The sequence below is a fragment of the Microcaecilia unicolor genome, chromosome 1 (genome assembly GCF_901765095.1).
Source record: "Microcaecilia unicolor chromosome 1, aMicUni1.1, whole genome shotgun sequence".
NCBI lineage: Eukaryota > Metazoa > Chordata > Amphibia > Gymnophiona > Siphonopidae > Microcaecilia > Microcaecilia unicolor.
In genome coordinates this window covers 112,011,851-112,031,493 of record NC_044031.1, presented here as the reverse complement: position 1 = coordinate 112,031,493, position 19,643 = coordinate 112,011,851, and the positions used below count along the sequence as shown (strand labels likewise).

The window sequence follows — 19,643 nt, the reverse complement described above, 5'->3', positions numbered from 1 at the left end:
AACAGAACAAATGTTTTGCATAACAACTATTCAAAAAGTAACAAAAAAAATAGAAAATATTTAAATTATGTCACACTGATGGTTTTTACTAGTGATGAATATCACTAATATCCTTCATAAGTAAGAAGTCATACTGCAATAATGCAGATACTTTAGTAATTACAGAAACCTAGGTATAATGAACATTAGGTACAAAGCAAGAGGGATATTGGAAAAAGTTTAGAGAAAGCTTCATTACCACGCAGGTTTGGAAGTAGATTTCAGCTATTTTAAATAGAGAGGTGTGGTAGCCGTGTTAGTCCACTCTTAAAGGTTATCAATAGAAATCAAACAAAATAAAACATGGAAAAGAAAATAAGATACCACCTTTTTTTATTGGACACAACTTAATACATTTTTTGATTAGCTTTCGAAGGTTGCCCGTCTTCATCAGATCGGAAATAAGCAAATGTGGTAGCAGATAGTATATATAAGAGAAACATCAAAGCATTACTTTGACAGTCTGACAGAGTGGGAGGGTGGGGATATGCATGGGGACATCAAAGCATTTCATTGATATTCTAACAGGATGGGTGTTGGTAGGTGAGAGGAGGGTAACAAACAGAGAAATACAACTTTATGGTTTATAATGGGTTAGAAAACCCAGATCCTTATTGTCCAAAATTTATACAATATCTAAACTTGTGATTTTGCCCTAGAAAGCATTTTTTAAAAATTCAGAAATTAAAATAAACGTTCACAATTTAGTAAAAATAAAGAGTTATAGCAAAACCTTCATAAGCGAAATATCTTTGGATTGTAAAAGGATCAACAAACTAAGTTTAAGAGATGTTGAATTATTAAACCCAAACAAAAATAGCAACCCTACCAGTCCTACAGTTACCTAGCACACTTCACACAAAAGCAGAGAGATGCGATGATCATAAAATATAATTCAAATGAAAAATTTTAGAAAAATCAAAAACGTTATAAACTAAGAGGCCTTTTATAAGCTGCACTAGTAAATGGGTTTAGTGAGTTCTAATGCAGGTCTTTCCCTTTTCTAAACCCATTTCTATCAAGGCCATAAAATAGGCATTTTTCTATTTGTTGAAGTTCAGCCCATGTGCTAATACTAGCATCAGACAAAAAGTGAGGACGAGTTGAAGAGGAAATCTGGAAATCTTAATTGACAATTAGATAACGACCCGACACGGCCATGTTTCGGCATCAAACTAATCTCTTGTGTTGTCACTGAGTAATGAACCAAGAGAAATATGGCTATAAGACTTCCTTAAAACAGAAGAACGAAGAACTCAACTGTAAAGCGCCGTGGCAGCAATACTCCATTGACGTCATTAACGAGTACTGCTCCCACGGTGTTTTACAGTTGAGTTCGTTCTTAGCATCTCTTACAACAGTCACCTTCCAAGCACTGCAAAGCCCTATGTAGAGATGAACAAATACCATCTCCCATGATCCAATCTACTGCTACCTAGAGATCAGAGCTTTTGGAAATAATGGTTACAACTCCTCTCTTTCCAATCATCACCATATTGAGGTATTATTTTTATTATAAGATGAACTTTCCTTCCTGAATACCTACCCCATTCTTTTTTTTTTCTTACATTTGCACCCCGCGCTTTCCCACTCATAGCAGGTTCAATGCGGCTTACATATTATATACAGGTACTTATTTGTACCTGGGGCAATGGAGGGTTAAGTGACTTGCCCAGAGTCACAAGGAGCTGCCTTTGCCTGCAGTGGGAATCAAACCCAGTTCCCCAGGACCAAAGTCCACCACTCTAACAACTAGGCTACTCCTCCACTCCAGTCTCCTTTACCTTAACTATGTATTTCTTTTTCTCCGGAACTGGTAATCACCATTACGGAAATATGTAAGCCATATTGAGCCTGCAAATGGGTGGGAAAATGTGGGATACAATTGTTGTAAATAAATAATCCTCTTGAGGTAGTATCCTTGTTCCATCTGCCACACTAACCAAGTGTCCAACTGAGCTTCTCAATAAGCTAGCTCATTAGTGGGGGACCTATGGTATACTTCTTCCTGAGGAGATAATCCCATGAGGCACAAATTTATTTTCACAGATCACCACTCAATATCCTAAAATGGTGACAGAGGCCATAGCCAACCAATATAAACATATGCACCAGACTTTGTTTCAACCTGCAAAGACCAATCTGGCCCCAGAGGATCCACTTTAAGTTTGTATGTGAAGGGCTAAACAGCTACGGCCCTACCCTGCACCATAGGGGCCATTTAATTGAACTGGGCTTCTATGGTTTCTAACCAGAATGCTTTAACCAATAAGCTGACTCACTGCTAAGAAAGGTGAGATGGAGCACTCCTATTTCCAGGTCAGAGCCCAAGCCAGAGGGCTTTCTGAAACTGGAACAGGTTTTTCATTGAGCTCTTGTTTTATTTGTTTTTATTTCCTTCCTTTCAAAAACAACCTGGAGTTGTCCTTTCACCACAGTTCCTGGCAAGAACCCACCCACCTCCTGCCTGAAAGCAGAAAATTCAAGTGGCACAGACTGCAGAAGTCTGCCCAACACTGGCTTAATTTTCAACTGGAGTTGCGGTACCGACAGCAATAAGAGTGAAGCGCTGTCTTGTAAACCCCAGTGAACTGGACTCTGAAGCAGTAATACAAAACACTAGCCACCGTTGGTCCTAAAGGGATCGTGAATGAAGCGGTTCTTGATACTGCTTGATAAGTGCATTGTCCTCTAAGAAAATTCAATTGTTATATTGAGACTTGAAGTCAGACAGGATAAGATTTTCATGGAAGGTTTTTTGACAGAGATAAAGATACAATCCACGAGATGATGTACATAGCTCTTAAAATCTTGTGATTCAGAGCTTTTTGAGGCTTTTCCTTCCATCTAAAGAATCCAGTAAGAGGAAGTTTCTTTTGTGGAATATTTATATTTTTGTTAGATATCGGTGATTCCACACCCCTATTGCATTTTTGTAAGTAAAATGTGATACATATTAAGCAGGTAAGATTTGTAATAAATGTACACAAGTGCACTGTATTTTTTATTTTTTTTACATTTGTACTCCGCGCTTTCCCACTCATGGCAGGCTCAATGCGGCTTACATGGGGCAATGGAGGGTTAAGTGACTTGCCCAGAGTCACAAGGAGCTGCCTGTGCCTGAAGTGGGAATTGAACTCAGTTCCTCAGCTCCCCAGGACCAAAGTCCACCATCCTAACCACTAGGCCACTTCCCCACTCCATTAAAATCTATGTTCAAGGAGCAGAATAACAGTAATGAAAATAAAAGTTGTTTGAACTGATTCTCAAGAAGGGCACTAGCAAGAGAAATGTAGAACTATTCATTAAGTTTTGTTAGCACTGTTGGCTACTAAAACTAAAATCCACAAAAATACTTTTGACCCATTCTTCTCTGGTTCCCAAGCTTTTTTTGGTACCTCATTCATGAAAATCTATTCATCTTTATAGAATAGAAAGCAGGAATCTACCAAATGCAATACACACACTTTGTATGTCCTACCATACTTCCGCCATAAATGTGACACATAACTCAGTCACTTTAAAGTGTTATGTATTTTTACACTTCATTCCTAAATCAGATTAGCAGCACTCGGAAAATCTGATGAAAAAAAATGACGTGTATATTTTGGTGAGGGAGGAAGTGGACAATGAATTCAATAGAACAAGTGTTCTTACCTTTCATTTTTTTCTGAAGAACACTTTACTTCTTCAGCACTTTTGCCTCCAGCTCGTCTCTTTTTGTCTCTTTTTTTCCTGCTTAGCAGCTCATCCTTATAACAAAGGGGGAGGGGGGGGAGGAGGGAGAAGCACTACTAATTAAAGGCTCTTATTAAGAAGTATCTGCATAGTATTACCCAGCATTTAATGTAAACATAAACATTCAGCAACATCTATGCAAATGACTCTTCATGAACAAGTAAAAAATAATCTATGACCAGCAATAGCTGCTGTAATGGTATACAGTGTTTACAATTCCAAAAACGAGAGTGTTAAATAATTCCCACTATAAAGAAGAATCAAAAGAGTTGGGTGGGAACTAATCAAAAATATAAAAGGGCATCAGTAATTAATTAATAAAATAAAAAAAAAAAAAACGTCAAAGGACTTAACTCGGTGACAAACCCTTTAGTGATCATCCAAACCTAATTCACTCACACACCATCATGTGCTCCCAAATGTGTGTAACCATATTATAATGTGAAAAAAAAATTCTTAGGATTTTTAAACTTTTGCAAAACCAAATTATTATATAAAAGCCACATATAAAAATATAACATTTCAAATTCTTCCACCTACAGTGATGTTATTTAAATATCTCAAATACTTTGAGCTAAAGGTTCAATAGACAAGGCAAGAAAGGGGAACAATGGGCAACCCTGCCTAGTTGCTCACCAAACTGTGAAAGCCTTCTATGTAACCCCCATTTATTTTAATACAGGCCTTAGGTGATTTGTAAAGCTTATGAATCCACTTACAAAAGTGATCCTCCATGCTCACTTTCTGTAAGACATGCCAAAGGAAGACCCAGTTGACCCTATCAAAAGCCTTCTCTGCATGCAGTGCTAACATGGTCAATTTACATCAGGACAGCAGGACCCCCCCCCCCTAAATATTAAGAGTGCGCCTAACATGATTTATTTAAAAATATTTATATTCCTTATAGTCCACCGTTCCTAGCTACCTGTCACCCAGGAACAAAGCCCGACTGACCTGTATGAACCAAAAAGGCAGCACCCAGGTTAGATGCTGGGCCAAAATGTTTGCAATCAGCTTGACATCTATGTTTAATAAAGAGATGGGATGGTAATATCTGCATACTGAGGGGTCTTTCTCGGGTTTCAGTAAAACAGAGGTATAGATATGTTTCGAAAATACGAGTTTCCCATACCAAGATCGGGACGTTTTGCGAGGACGTCCATATCAAAACATGGACGTCCCTTTCCAAAATGACCCTCTTAGTAACTTACTAATTGATGACAGATAAAGACCTGAATGGTCCGTCCAGTCTCCCAACAGTCATTAGCAAGTCATGATTATACCAACAATGAATATGATATAAAATACTCAATCGTTGTCTCTCTTTGGCATTTCTGGGACATAAGCTCAAAGTTCATTGGATAATTCTTTAAAACCAGTCAAGTTTGTGATTTAGTCCCTTAGAATGAACACAATCTAGATTGAAAACCCGACGTTCTTTTGGCAGAAGTAGAGAATTAAGAACCCCACCACAAGCATGGGGTTAAACTATTTTCAAAGCGCAATTCCTCAAAATGATGTCCAAGCTGGGAACAATGATCCACTAGGAGAGCAATCTCTACTCCACTTTGTATGCAGTTAGAATGATCTGTCAGTTGAGTTTTGCCTATATATACTAGGTTGTGAGAACACCAAATTGCATATATCACACTTGTGGAAAAGGAGGCTAGAGCAATCACATATCCATGTAAGATCACTGAGGTCCCCTCAAAAGATGCAGAGCAAACACTACAATGGCCACAAGGATAGTGACCCACATGATCTCTTAGAGATGTAGGTGGTTGTAGATAAGAGGGAACTGAAATATCCCTCTTAAAAGCAAATAAAGGTGACTCAGTACATACTGAGTGTAACTGCAGAATATGCTAGTATTTTTAAATAATAGATCTTACCTTATGTACTGACGTTGAATAAGGCAACATAAACCATGCATTCTGTAGTAGACTTCACAGATAGCAAAAGTAAATATGTGTGTTCTGCCCGGTGTGCTATCTTATAGGTTCTCCTAATAATGGATAACACCGATCTAAGAACCATCGAAATAAAATCTGAGCCTGAGCTCTGTATTCTTAAACAGTTAACAGATCCTTCTTAAAATAAAAAATGACCTACTGGAATGTTTTCCTGCAATTTGCGGGGATGAAAACTAATTGAAATGTAACAGGGTGTTTCGATCAGTTGGTTTTCGAAATAGTGAAAGAAAGAAACTGTCTTCTGATAAAGTAATGATAAAATCTACTGACTTTTGAGATTCGCTCTCCAGTGATGTCATCACAGTTCCGACACTAATTTACATCTGCAGCTTTCATTTTTTAAGTGCCATTTTGTTGAAGCAACCTTCCTGAGCCTAAAGGATTTTGAAAAGTTTGGTATGCATTGTGTTCATGTCAGAAGTAAAGAACAGGTTTTTTTTTTTTTTTTTTTTAATGGTTTGAACATGTGGTTTGCTTTTATGCAAAAATATTCTTCAGTATAAAAATTTTTTATAAGACCCATTTTTGTGTCTATTGATTGGAGGAAGAATTGTTCATTGTAAGAATGCCTCTGTATATGGACTATTTTGCTCTGAATGACAGCCCAGGAAGAGGGATAGCCTCCAAAATGCTAATGTTAGTTGAGTGCTAGTGATTGGAAATATGAGCCATTGGTACAGCGCTGCGTACGTCTAGTAGCGCTATAGAAATGATAAGTAGTAGTAGTATTGGTATTAGCTGAGTGCTATTGTTTGGAAATATGAGCATTGGCATTGGGCTCTATTGAACACATCTGTTTGCAGAACTGCTTCAGATAAGTATTATTTAAATTCTTCTATCTACAGTGACGTTATTTGAAATTTATATCTTTTTTATATGTGAACTTTTACATAAAAAATTGGCTTTGCAAAAGTTTAAAAATCCTAAGAAAAAATATTTCACACATTATAGTTACAAACACATTTGGGTGCATGATGGTGTGTGAGTGAATTAGGTCTGGATATTCGTTAAAGGGCTTGTCCCTAAGTTAATTTCTTTGACCCTCTTTTTTTTTTTTTAACCAATCACTGATGCCCCCTTTATAATATTATATTAAGCTTGCACATGTTTGTATTTTTGATTAGTTCCCAACCAAGTCTTTTGATATAGTTTTTAGACACAGAATTCCACCCTCTCAATCATGGGTATCACTATTAGCAATCAGTTTTCAGCATAGAAAAAGGCATTCGATTAGTCTCCATTCTCATTCAATTCTCAACTTCCAAAATAAAAATTTGTTTTCAATTTCCTAGAAAGAATTCTTATTTTCTAAGATACTTTTTAAACTAGAAGTACTGCTTTACATTTGAACTCGTATTTAAACTTTATTGCTGCACGCTGAGAAAAACAAATTAACAGATTACCTAAACTCTTAATTTCTTAACATTTCAAATTAAAAAAAAAAAAAAAATCACTGTCCTTGATGTACTTGCTATGGAACATCAAACCAGCATTATAAACTTCAGCACTTCTCTGCACTGTTTAAGAACATTCTTATTTTCCATGTACAGAATTTGCTTTTCATATTAAAAAAAAAAAAATTATTGCAACGAGAGTTTCAGTTCAGAACAGTCCAAGATTTTAGTTTGGAATTATGTCAGAGCAGAGGTCAGTAACCTTTAAATACTCAGGGCCAGATGGCATCCCTTTCCCATGTTAAAGACGCAGGTGGTTAATAAAAGAAAGGAAAGGCAAAAGCTAACGTAAATGCAGCAGAACATGAGCAAAGTTTATTCAACATTAAACACAAGAACCATAGAAATACGAGGGCATGCGTCTGCTTCACTACAAGCACTTTGAGACAGTCTTTGTATGTATGGTCTGTTACCAGCATTCTGTGGCTAGAAATCAAACATATTCACACAAAATGAGTTATGTGATTTCGCAAAGGAAATACTGACTCAACATAAGACAACAGTTTTGAATCCTGAAGCTCTGGAATTGATTGCTAAGCAACAAGAGTGCTATACTGCCAGCAACCTGTTCACTCTGCCACCCTAGCTTCATTTTTAGAAGTTTCAAATTGACTGTGTAACCATTACAAGGCAAGTATAAAACTAAGTTACTAGAAAACCGTAAGGTAAGCAATTTCACTCCCAACAAGTGTCCTCAATGGATTCACACAAATGAGACTGCCAAAGCAAGGGGTATCTGTCTGTCTAGTGTGCATGGGCATCCATAAGTTAGAAAATGGAAAGGAGTTTTGTATGTAGTGATCTTCCTACAGCACTTTTATTGAGTCCTCGGTGAAGATACCCTCAGCATTCTGCAGGGGAAATTCTAAATAGGGGCGCCTGCCTATTCAGAGACTAACTCTAACGGTTGGTACCTTACTTTCCTTTAAATACTAGCATAAGTAGTCAAATATACAACTAAGCACAAGCACTTACAGAAGTGCTGATTTTTAAACGATCTAAGCACAAACAAGTAAATTATAGTATTCTATATTTACACGTTGTGTGGGCCCATGCATCCTGTTCAGAAGGAATGGATCCTCAGGAGCTTAGCTGAGATTGGGTGGCAGGACTGGTGGTTTGGAGGCGGGGATAGTGCTGGGCAGACTTATACGGTCTGTGCCCTGAAGAGGACAGGTACAAATCAAAGTAGGGTATACACAAAAAGTAGCGCATATGAGTTTATCTTGTTGGGCAGACTGGGTGGACCGTGCAGGTCCTTTTCTGCCGTCATCTACTATGTTACTATATACCCACCTTCCAAGTATGTACCATATTACACAGCCAGAATATTGGCATTTACATGAATTTGTGCATACATGTGTATGTGCCAGTATTTTGGTCATTTAGGTTCCAAACTGTCCTTTTAGGAAAGACTGAAACTCAGCACAAGTGAAGTGATCCACTGTATAAATCTTGAGTCTGCTTCTTGTTTGAAGAAAAAAGTTTGCATTCATTTGAAGAACTATGTTCTGTACAAACCTGGCTAATATCACAAATCATTTAAGCGTGTTAGCAAAATTAATCATACAATTCAGAACATACATGCAAATAATTTACATACATTTATGAAAACGTTTAGCAGCCCAATTACTTGCATAAAAAGGTAATTTCTTACTTGATGCAAATTAAATTATGGTGACAAAAATGTCATAAATGCAGCTAAAGCATTGTTCAAGTTAATACCATTTTCTATAGAAATTTCAATTAAAAACACAAATTTAAATCATTTGCGAGTTAGTAGCAAAAGAAACAAACTAATTAAAATACTCACCAGTTGCTTTTCTAGGTAGATTGACCAAACTACAGCATAATGACCCACTGTAAGAATAATAAACAAGAGCAGTGCTAGCTCAGCATTGCTCAACTTTCTCACTCTTCTGTAATAGAATACAGGCTGTCGCCAATCTGGTAATCCATTGGTAAGAACATCATCATATCTTCAAGAAAAACAAACACACACACTACTTAAGCAGATATTCATATGGAAATTAATACTTTGTACAACAAAAGTGAAATTTCCTTCCCTGGGATCCTGCTAGACCAGCAGAGATGGCCGAAATGAGTTATGTCCCTGTACCAGTAGACACAGAGGCAGAAAACACTGGAACGTCGGTGATATCACAGTATAAGCAGTGGTACAGTTCTGAAACTTGCCAGTAAACCATTGGCCAAGCAAATCTGCAATTCTTGAAAGCAATATAAAACAACCAGAAAACAGCCACATAAATCCCCATAAACGGACCAAGATTATAGCACAATATACTAATAATCTTGTGAACAAATTAACATCATATCACACCAAGAGTAGCAGCATGGAACAATGCCATAGTGGAACTAAAACGAAGTTCAGCAGAGTAACCTAAAAAAGCATAATAGGGCAGCAAAAAAGTTCAGCATAGTAGAACAACAAACTAATGTAGAATTTTAAAACAGCATCCTCACTCAGCAGTCAAAAACAGCCTTGCTAAGCTGAAGCTCAAGGCACTATACCGGTGCCATAGTTCAGAGCAGTATGCTAAAAACAGAACGCTTAGGCCCTCATGATCAAAAGCCTCGCGCTGTTCCAAACAGCGCCCTAAAAATAGCGCCGGGACAGCGCAGGGCTTTTCTGCATTGATGATCAAAGATAATGCATGCAAATCTAAGCAGCGCTATTATCTTTGATTATCATGTTGAAGTGCGGCAGAATTGCGCCCGAGCATGCGCTCAGCACAATCCTCCCGCACTTCTTTGACAGGTCTGGGCTGTCAAAAGCCCAAAACTGTCAAAGTGGCCTGCCGATCCCCCAACAAAGAGGCCGCCGCCGGCCAAACCAACTCCCACCCTCCCACCCAGCGATGGGGGGGGGGGGGGGCTGGAGGTCCGGTGGACCTCCGGTCCCCCCGATGACCACCCCCCCCATGTTCACGGAGGGCTGGAGATCGGGTGGTTCTCCAGCCCCCCCCCACGAACCCCCAAAGGACTTGGTTGCCGGCTTAAGAAACGCTGCCCTACCCTCCCCATCTGCGATGGGGGGGGGGGGCTGGAGGATCGGTGGGTCTCCAGCCCCCCAAACCCCCAGAAATCGTTGTGATCCATCGACGGGGGGGGGGTGGGGCCTAGAGGTCCACCGGACCTCCAGCCCACCCCAACTCCCCCCCCCCCCCCGGCGTTCTCCACAAATCCCTGGTGGTCCGTGGTAACACGTAACCCCACCCTCCTCCCTCCCTCCTGGCCCCCCTACCTTTGTTGGAGGAGGGACGCAGCCTGCATGCCTCCCTCCTCTTCCTTTCGACGCCGCTTCAAAATGGCGGCGCCCAGCCCCGCCCATTGCATCCTGGGATGCGCTGGGCGGGGCTACATACCATATAAGGGAGCGATTCCCTTACATGGTATGAAGCCCCACCCAGTGGACAGGGCTCACCATTCCTCCCCAATGATCCGCAAAATCTAACGCCAGCTCGGAGATGGCGTTGATTTTGCTGCGGCCAGCGACCCAATCTTTGGCGCGCTGGTCGCTGATCATTGGGGATGAATGCGTTAAGCGCCAATTAGCATGCATTTGCAAGCTAATTGCGCTAGAGGCCCTGTTTAGCATGCATTTGCATGCTACTTGCGCTGAGAGCCCTCGAGTGCGCTGTTTCAGGCGCTCGAGGGCTCTGATCATGGGTCGGCTGCAAACTCTGGCGCTAGTATGGCGTTAACAGCCTCTAGCGCCAGAGTTTGCTTTTGATCATGAGGGCCTAAGAGTTCCCAGCAACCAGCCTGTCTGGGAAGCTCTGTCTCCCTGGAACTGCCACCAGAAACAAAAAACCTGAAGATCTCCTGCAACTACCAGAGAATAAATACTAAAGGAAATAACTATCCAGTCTTCCCAGGTAGGTTCTGCACTGGTCTAGTAGGACTCAAAGAAAGGAAATTAGCATCATTTCAAATTATTCAAGAGTGAGGTATTAATTAAATTGAATTCTCTAGCTACTAAATCTTGTTTGTTTGACTATTGCCCTTCTTATTTGTTGAAGAATATCCCTAAGTGACAAGTTGGTTGTCCATCTTTATTAATACACTAGTAAAAGAGGCCTGTTTCAGAGCAAATGAAACGGGCGCTAGCAAGGTTTTCGTCGCCAACACCCCCTCCCTCCCTGGCCAACCCCTTCGTTGTTCTGCCATTGCTCCGCCCCCAACGTCATGACGTTTGACGCGAGGGCGGGGCCGGGAGCGATGTCCCACCCCCCTCCGCCTCCCTGCCAACCCGTTCGTTGTTCTGTCATTGCTCCACACTCAAGGGCAGGGCCTGGAGCGATTATGGTGGCTTCACCACCACGAACCTTCGAACCTTTTTGAAGTCAGGGCTTGGCTTCACTGACGTCAGTGTCCTCAGAACGTTGAGGGTGAGTTTTATTATAGTAGATTGCTTGGGGAAGGTTCGTTTCCATCCAAACTAGGAGAAGTAGATTTAACACCAATTTCTAAATCAGAGGGAGCAGATTCAACAGTTCCCTCTAATTTTCGTCCTACAGCAAGTATTCCATGGATGGCCAAGATTGCTGAATTCTCTAGTAGCAACTCAATATCATATATAGATAAATTTCAGTGATTGCATGATGGCTTCAGATCTATGCATAGCACAAAAGCTTTGTTAGTGGCATTAGTGTCGAGAGTAAAATTATTATTAAGTCAAAAAAATACCATCAGTTTTACTCCAATTTGATATTTCTGGTGCATTTGACACTGTGAACCATGGTGCATTGTTGAGTAGGTTGGGTGATCTTGGAGTCTCTGGGGTGGTTTTGAGCTGGTTTCAGAGTTTTTTGAGAAACAGGTCACCTAGTTATGGAGTTCCGCAAGGTTCGCCTTTATCCCCAATTTTGTTTAATATTTTAAAGAGTTCTTTAGGATTTTATAGAATTCTTCTTTATATTTCTTCCTATGTGAATAATATTTTTATATTAGTGCCTATCATATCTGGATTTGAAGGAGACTATAAGTTGATAAAGGACTGTATAAATAAAACATGAAATTGGGTATCTGAAAATTATTTAAAGTAATACAGATACAATGAAATTACTTTTTCCGATACATGCTGGATTTGCTAAAAACTATTACTATAGATTCAGAAGAGATACTTTCTACCTATATCTACCTGTTCAATTTTCGATCATGCTACCTTCCATGTAATACTAACTGATATCTCCCAATCTATCATCTACTAATACGACACATTGTAAGCCACATTGAGCCTGCAAAGAGGTGGGAAAATGTGGGATACAAATGCAATAAATAAATAAACCTTAAGGGGTACGTTTTCTAAGGTGAGTTATTTTTAACAACCCTGTAAATTTAAGGCAGGTTAAACGCTAATGCGCCTATACATTTCTATGGGCGCGTTAGCGTTTTAACGCGTGTACACCATTTACACGCATTAAAAATGCTAACGCGCCCATTGCGCCGCTTAGTAAACCTAGCCCTAAGTTTGAAACATCTTCTAGGTATTAGTATCGTGCTTGATATGTAACTGAATATACAAAAAAAAAAAAAAAAATCGGATAAACACCTTACGTAAAAGTGTGTTTTTTAAACTACATCAGTTGAGGGTAGTGCGTTCTTTTTTTCCAGAGCAGTTTCATGCAAGTGTACAAATGATAATTCTCTCAGATTGATTATTGCAGTATTCTGTATGCTGGTATAAAACAATTACTGCATAGATTACAATTACTGCAGAGAACTGCAGCTTGATTGATATTTGGATGTAAGAAATATGATTACATGTCACCTATTTTGAGAGAACTGGTTACCAGTGAAAGCATGGGTGGATTTTAAAGTGACTTGTTTAGTTTATAAGATTCTTTATAGGTCGTTGCCCACTTTCTCATAGTATGTTATTAATTTATCCTTCTGGTAGAACAGTTTGCTCTACCTCTTTTTTTTTTTTTTAAAGACTTTGTTTTCCCTCTATTAAAAATGTACGATATAAAAGAATACATGATAGTACATTTGCTTCTCAATTTTGTAAGATTTGAAACATTATTCCTGTTTCTATCTGAATGATTCCAAATTATTTAGTTTAGGAAGGCATTGAAATTCTATTTGTTTGATAGGTATTAAGGATTTATTTTTCTTTTTGCATATCTTTCTGTGAACCACTTTGATTTCTTGGTTGATTTAAGCAGTATAAAAGCAACAGAATGGAATGGAGCTATACCACCTCCTGGAAACTAGGTCATTCGCAAGACTCTGAAAAGGATCTCTTCACTAACTCTGGGTTACTTAGAATGGGGCCACTCATTAAGAAAACCCACTATCTGCTCAGTTCCCAACTAAGAAGGGACTCCTGCTCCCTTAAACAAGGCTACCAAAGTTTGAAGTAGGCTTATGATAATCCAATCCCAGGAATGCCCTGCACCCCAAGCCACTAAAGAGAAAAGGGGGAGGGGAGCCTTCAGGAATGGATTCCCTTCACTAATCTTCAGTCCCCTATGACCCCACCCAGGATCCTGCTGAAGACCACAGGGATCCAACCTTAAAATTGCCCTCTGGCTCCGTCCAATAAACTCAATGGAGTAAGACTGCACAGGTAGCTCATAAGTCACGGGGTATGGGTACCACATTCCTCTCAAAAGGGTACTCCAGCTCCCCAGAGCCTATCCTACCAAAGAGACCTTACCCTCACTGCAAACAACAGCTATCAATCTTCCACCTCTGCTCTACATGTGAAGGGGGACACAGAGGAGCTCAAAGCTTGGATGCCATCCTCAGAACATTATGAGGGTACTAAGGGAACTCAAGTACCCCCAACTGAGGCCAAGGTAAGCGAGAGCTCAATAATGACAACAGAGGCACGTTATGTGGCCAGCAGCTATCAGAAGTCATACCCAGGCCCCAGAAGTACTCATGAGGGCAAAAGAGGGAACATTAACTTCCCTGGGCCCCAGCTCCTACTTCCCTCTCATAGGCACCATTTAATTTCTACTGCTCTACTTTAATTTGCCCCCTCCCCACATTACCAGAGAACCAGTGTTGCTCCTGAGACTGGCAGCTCTCCCAAGCTTCTAATGCCTATGCCGAAGCAATCCAAATATGTGTCCTTTTGTATTTGCTACTACAAATGGTCTTTCATCCAGGTACTAATGCCAGAGACCCTACTTAGTTTTTTTTTTGTTTGTTTTTTTAACTCTTCTTTCACATCGTGGCATATAACCCCCTTCCTGCTATAAAAAAAAAATGAGAAAGTTGATATCACAGCACATACTTATGCCCTCTGGCCTAAGCTCCTGGGCAGATGTCTAACTGGAAAGTTAAGGCCCATAAGGCAGAACCCTAACCCAGATGGATGGGAGGGGGGAATGGGTGAAACACCCTCAACCTCAACTAGCTGAGGCTCTCCCCCCCCCCCCCCCCCCGAGACACCAACAACACTGAGCCAAGACCCTTGCAGTGTTCTCCCCAGGACGTTTTAAATGAGCATGCCACCCAGCTGATTTTTACTGACTGCCCAGGGGCTGCATTTAAAAACAGTAATTCTTATAATATTGCGCAGTACCCCTCTTTTCCCAACCAGCTACTCGAGAACACCTGGTTGGCATACATTTCTGATGAGAACGCTGCTCTAGGTTGAGGCTCGGGTCTGAAGAGCAGAATCAGCCCACCAGCCCCAACAGGATAAGGGTCCACAGACCAATCCTTTCAAGCACTCCAAAGCCAAGGACCTTACCATAGGTTCACAGCCCATAGCCTGTGGCCCATGGAGTCAGGCCCTCTTTAATCATTCTGCTGCCTCAGTTGACCCACACCATCTGCAGGAGGCAAAGAAATACTGGCGTTCCAGGGCTGTACTGCTCTCTACACTGATGTTGTTACAGAACAGTGCTGGTATGGAAGCATAACTCAATTGTCTGGACTGCTCTAGCAGGATAAGGAAAAAACGATTGCATGGTACAGAAGCAGTATCACTGCTTTATATCAGGCAGAAATAAATCTCACTTCTGCAAAATTTGAATATATTCTCAAGGTGCTAAGCTCTGCTGTTATAGCACTCCCAGTTGGGTCATACATGTATGTTATTAACACCAGAAAGCATACATTTCAAGCTTCCTTTAGCCCCTTAAAAAATGCACAATGTAACCCACAAAAGTGAAATCAGGAAACAAGTCCTGCCTGCTAACATTACATTACATTTATCATCTGTATTTAAAAACAAATGAAATTACAAAAACAGAAGAAACAATCAGGGAGTTTATTTCTTAGCAAGTTCTTTTCTGCATCATTCTAGCACATTGTTTAAAGATAAATTACACAACATTTATAAAGCAAGTCGTACAAATAGTTGCTTCAGTTTTGTACGAACACTGATTTTCAGCAAATTCAACAAACCATTTTATCAAAACACATTTCAGTCACAAACTTGCCAATATATAAAATCCACCAGAAATGTTGAAAATGGCTTTTCTTTATATAAAAAGACAGTCTGAAGACAAAAGCAACCTTCCAAAAAAAAAAAAAAAAATTCTGCTGGGTATGACATTGGAGACTACAAGGAAGCTCTATACATTACAAATGTTAAAGCCTTAAAATTATCTTCAAAGTAAAAGTTCAATTTAAAATAAAAAAGAAAAAAAAAGAAAAAAAAGCTTGTTTTACTTCATATTCAGTCAGCTATATACACTTTTAAAAAAGCAAAGCCTACTTCCAAAATGAGCTGAAAATACACATACAGCCTGTTCATCTTAAATGGAGCTCAACCCTTTCAATATTCTAATCACAGCAATTCCAGAATTAAATCTGCACTGAAAGGACTAATTTGGTGGAACACATTGACCAAAATATTTTAATTAAAAATATTCTGAGTTAGTTGCAGGCCTAATTACAGGAATAGGAATGGGGCCTATATTGTCATGCAGGTCAGTAGAACTCAGTAGTAGGTTTTTTCTCAAGTAAATTGACAGATCCAAGAATAATAGCACAGCTGCTAAACTGCCAGTCTTGACATGTAAATCAATTTAAATACAACAACTGAAGTAGCTACTTTGATAGTTATTAAATTGCTACTTTTGTGAAGTACTAAACTAAAAAAAGTGATGTCTAACAAAAAAATTAAGATGCATCTTACTTTAATAGAAGTGGCAAGAAAACATAACATCCACAATTCAAAACAGTTCAAGAACTTTAACACACAAAATAAATCATTGACTTCTAATTAAATATATCTGGGTTCCACATTCTCATGGTTTGGGGCTTAAAAGAAAAAAAAAAAAATCAGTAAACTACTACAAACGTAAAATTTGTTTACTGAAAAATAACCTATTAAGCAAATCACACTGCACTGTTAACATTTACAACAATATTGGAAAATTAATTTTAATAGCCTTATTTTCACAATATACAAATCCTATTTAGTACACAACTATGTTTAAGACAGCAGAATTGCCCATATTAATCACACTAAATAATGCCCAAGTATTTATCAGACACTGTCTGCTTCTCTGAACAGTCTCCAAGGATTAAGTCTGGGAATCAATGTTCTATTGATTTTACTATCAATGAACATTATGGCTCACGTGACTGGCCTTTTTAAGGAAAGATAGCTTCCATTATAACCCCTACACTTTCTTTTATTTTAAAGAATACATATAAGCTATTGAACACTAAAATGGTGCTGTAAATGGTGAGATACAGAAAACTTTCGAAACAAATTTTCATGCACACCAATAAAACTTATTTTGTTTAATCAATTAAATAAGTCAGGTAGGCCTGTTAACTATTGATAACAGAAAAAAAGACTCTCTAGTAGGTGCTCATAATAGCTAGCCTTAGCTTGGGCCCATAACTTACTTCACAAATTAAAAATTACCTTTAGAAACAGGTCATGTGCTACATATTTAAGGAAGTTTGAAATGTAAACATTCTGCTCACTAACCTAAGGCTGTAGTATATGTGGAATAATTAAAAAAAACACAGCATATGAATTGTCCAGTATTACCCAAACAAAATATTGTTTCTCAACTTTAACAGGAGTTTTCAGTAGATAACAGGATTGACCCAGCATACAAGTGGGCAACATGCAAGATAGCTCTCCTTATAGCTCAGAACTAATGAAAATGTCTGCTGTGCACAGGAAGACCTGACAGTGCTCAGTTTCGGCTCTTCAGTTCCTTAGCTCAAAGAAAAGTTAACTCTTGGAAGGTGAGAGTGATTGCATATCTGATCATTCTTACTGTTTATAGAAAACATTTGTTAGGGTGAGAAACATTTTTCAATCAACAAGTAGTACTTAAAATTGCATATAAGCGGGCGAGTCCCAAGCTTAGGGTTGCTTAATTTATAGTTTGTCCATTGTCCAGGAGCAGCCATGTTATATAGAAGCAAAAGTCACCCATGTTAGAGGCACAACATTGGCCAGCAAAACTTGGCCGAATGTACTGTCTGACAGAGGACTGGTCCAAAAGTGTGAAGACTGAGTTACTTCTTTTCATGTGCTGTTCAAAGCTGTATAGTGTCACTGTAGAAGCAACTGATTTCCTGAGATCCAGTAATCCTCTAGCCCAGTAGTTTTCAAACCAGTCCTTCGGACACACCCATCCAGTCAGATTTTCAGGATATCAACAATAAATATGCATAAAATTTTCAAATAAAGGAAGCAATCAATGCATGAAAATCTCTCATATGCATATTTACTTCAGATATCCTGAAAGGCCAACTGGCTGGATGTCTCTTGAGGACCGGGTTGAGAACCACTACTCTAGCCAGTAAAGTCAATTTTATTCATAACAGAATTGGGTGCAGGATGCTTAACTTCATCTGGCTACTTAGATACCAATACTGTTGTGGTCAAAGAAAATACAGTAGAGTCATTATCCAATGTAATCAGGACCGGTCTGTTGTCAGATAAGTGAAAAGTTTGATAATATGGTTGTGATGGGGGTGTTATGTCCCATCACTGAGAAAGAGGTCTCCCTGAGAAAAGCTGATATTTTCAGGCCCCAAGACCACTTGGGTCTAGTCCCCACTATTACGTTTAGGAGGGACTCCCGGAACCTTGCATGGGATAGTTGTAGTCAGGTAGAGGAGATTATGTGGGAGGTGGCAAGGGTGGGTCTAACCCTCTGGGGAATAGTCGTCTCCTGGAAGGTGGAAGAGGTTTAAAGTGGAACAGCTGAGAGTTGGAAGAGACTGGACTCATTTGCATGGACAAATTATATGAGGAACTTTGAGGGCTGACAAAAAAAAGACTTGGGAGCCGGAGAAACTATTGGGACCCTTGGTGGGTTTTCCCCGGCCAGTACCCGAGGAACTTTTGGATCTTATCTCCCTCACCCTGACAGGAAAGGCGGTGGTGAGACAGTACTCTCTGGCAGAGGGGGAGCCATGAGAGAGACCAACCTCTTCCGGGGTTGAAATCAGCTTGCACTTCGGCAAGAGGAACTGTGGATTTGATTCAGCTTGCATTTTCAGCAAGCAGAGCTGAGATTGAAATCGGCTTGCACTTTGGCGAGCAGAACTCTGGAAGCGGTATTCCTTGGCTTACACTTTCTAGTAAATGGTAAACAATGGTAATCCTTCAAACAATTCATAAACAAAGGCTGTAAAAGAAGAGTCTCAGGTCACAATGGTGCTGTTTTACTTAAAAGCAGGGTCCTGGGTCTGAAATTGACTCAGATGTGAAACTTCCCTCTGTACTATTCCGGAAAATGGAAAGACACACAATGTCGTCACTGGGGGGGGGGGGGGGGGGGGGGGGTCTGTAGGATATGCTGGATGGTTGGATTAGTGAAGGTCGGATAATGGAGACTGTACTGTATTGGCATAGATTTTTGCTCAACTCAGCTCTCAAAGTTTTTTTAGTCAAAATTAAAGAGCATTATTTCCTCATTGACGCGGAAAGGTCTGATCACTTTTGGTAAGAGTTTAGGTTAAGGATGTAGAACAATCTTGGGATGAAATTAAGCATATAGTTCATAGGTAAACAAGACTCTAGCTGAAGTAATTGCTACTAAAAAGAGTCTTCCAGGTAACAAGCTTGAGTGACAAATTCTATTGTCTCAAACAGAGGCTTCATGAGAGAAGTATGGCAATGAGATCCCATGGCACAAAGGGTTTCCAAAATAGTAGCTTAATATGAAGAAGCCCGTTCATAAATCACAAAGAATGAACACTGCAAAGCTGTAAGCCTATTGATGGGGAAATGATAGGCCGAGATGTACTCCTGATGAAGGACACCTGCAGCCCCAGTAGATAGAGATGGTACAGGTAGTAAAGCATGGTATCTGGAGGATACCAAATGATGTCATGTTCATCACAAACACCAGATGGAACATAGCTTCCACTTAATGGCTTAGATATGCTTGGAAGAAGATTTCCTCACCATGACCAAATATTTTGTATGAGTACTGTACCTCATGCAGAAATGCTGTTCAATTTCCAT

The 19,643-nt window shown here is 39.6% G+C and overlaps 1 protein-coding gene across 1 annotated transcript in view; it reads right to left on the bottom strand.

Annotated features, from left to right (window-relative positions):
* Positions 1 to 19,643, bottom strand: part of DNAJC1 (DnaJ heat shock protein family (Hsp40) member C1) — a 329,370-nt gene that overhangs the window by 179,737 nt on the left and 129,990 nt on the right. The window contains exons 4-5 of the mRNA XM_030199432.1: positions 9,018 to 9,183; positions 3,697 to 3,791 (exon numbers count right to left, since the gene is read on the bottom strand). Of these exons, the coding sequence (XP_030055292.1) occupies positions 3,697 to 3,791; positions 9,018 to 9,183 (261 nt within the window). The remainder of the gene's footprint in view (positions 1 to 3,696; positions 3,792 to 9,017; positions 9,184 to 19,643) is intronic.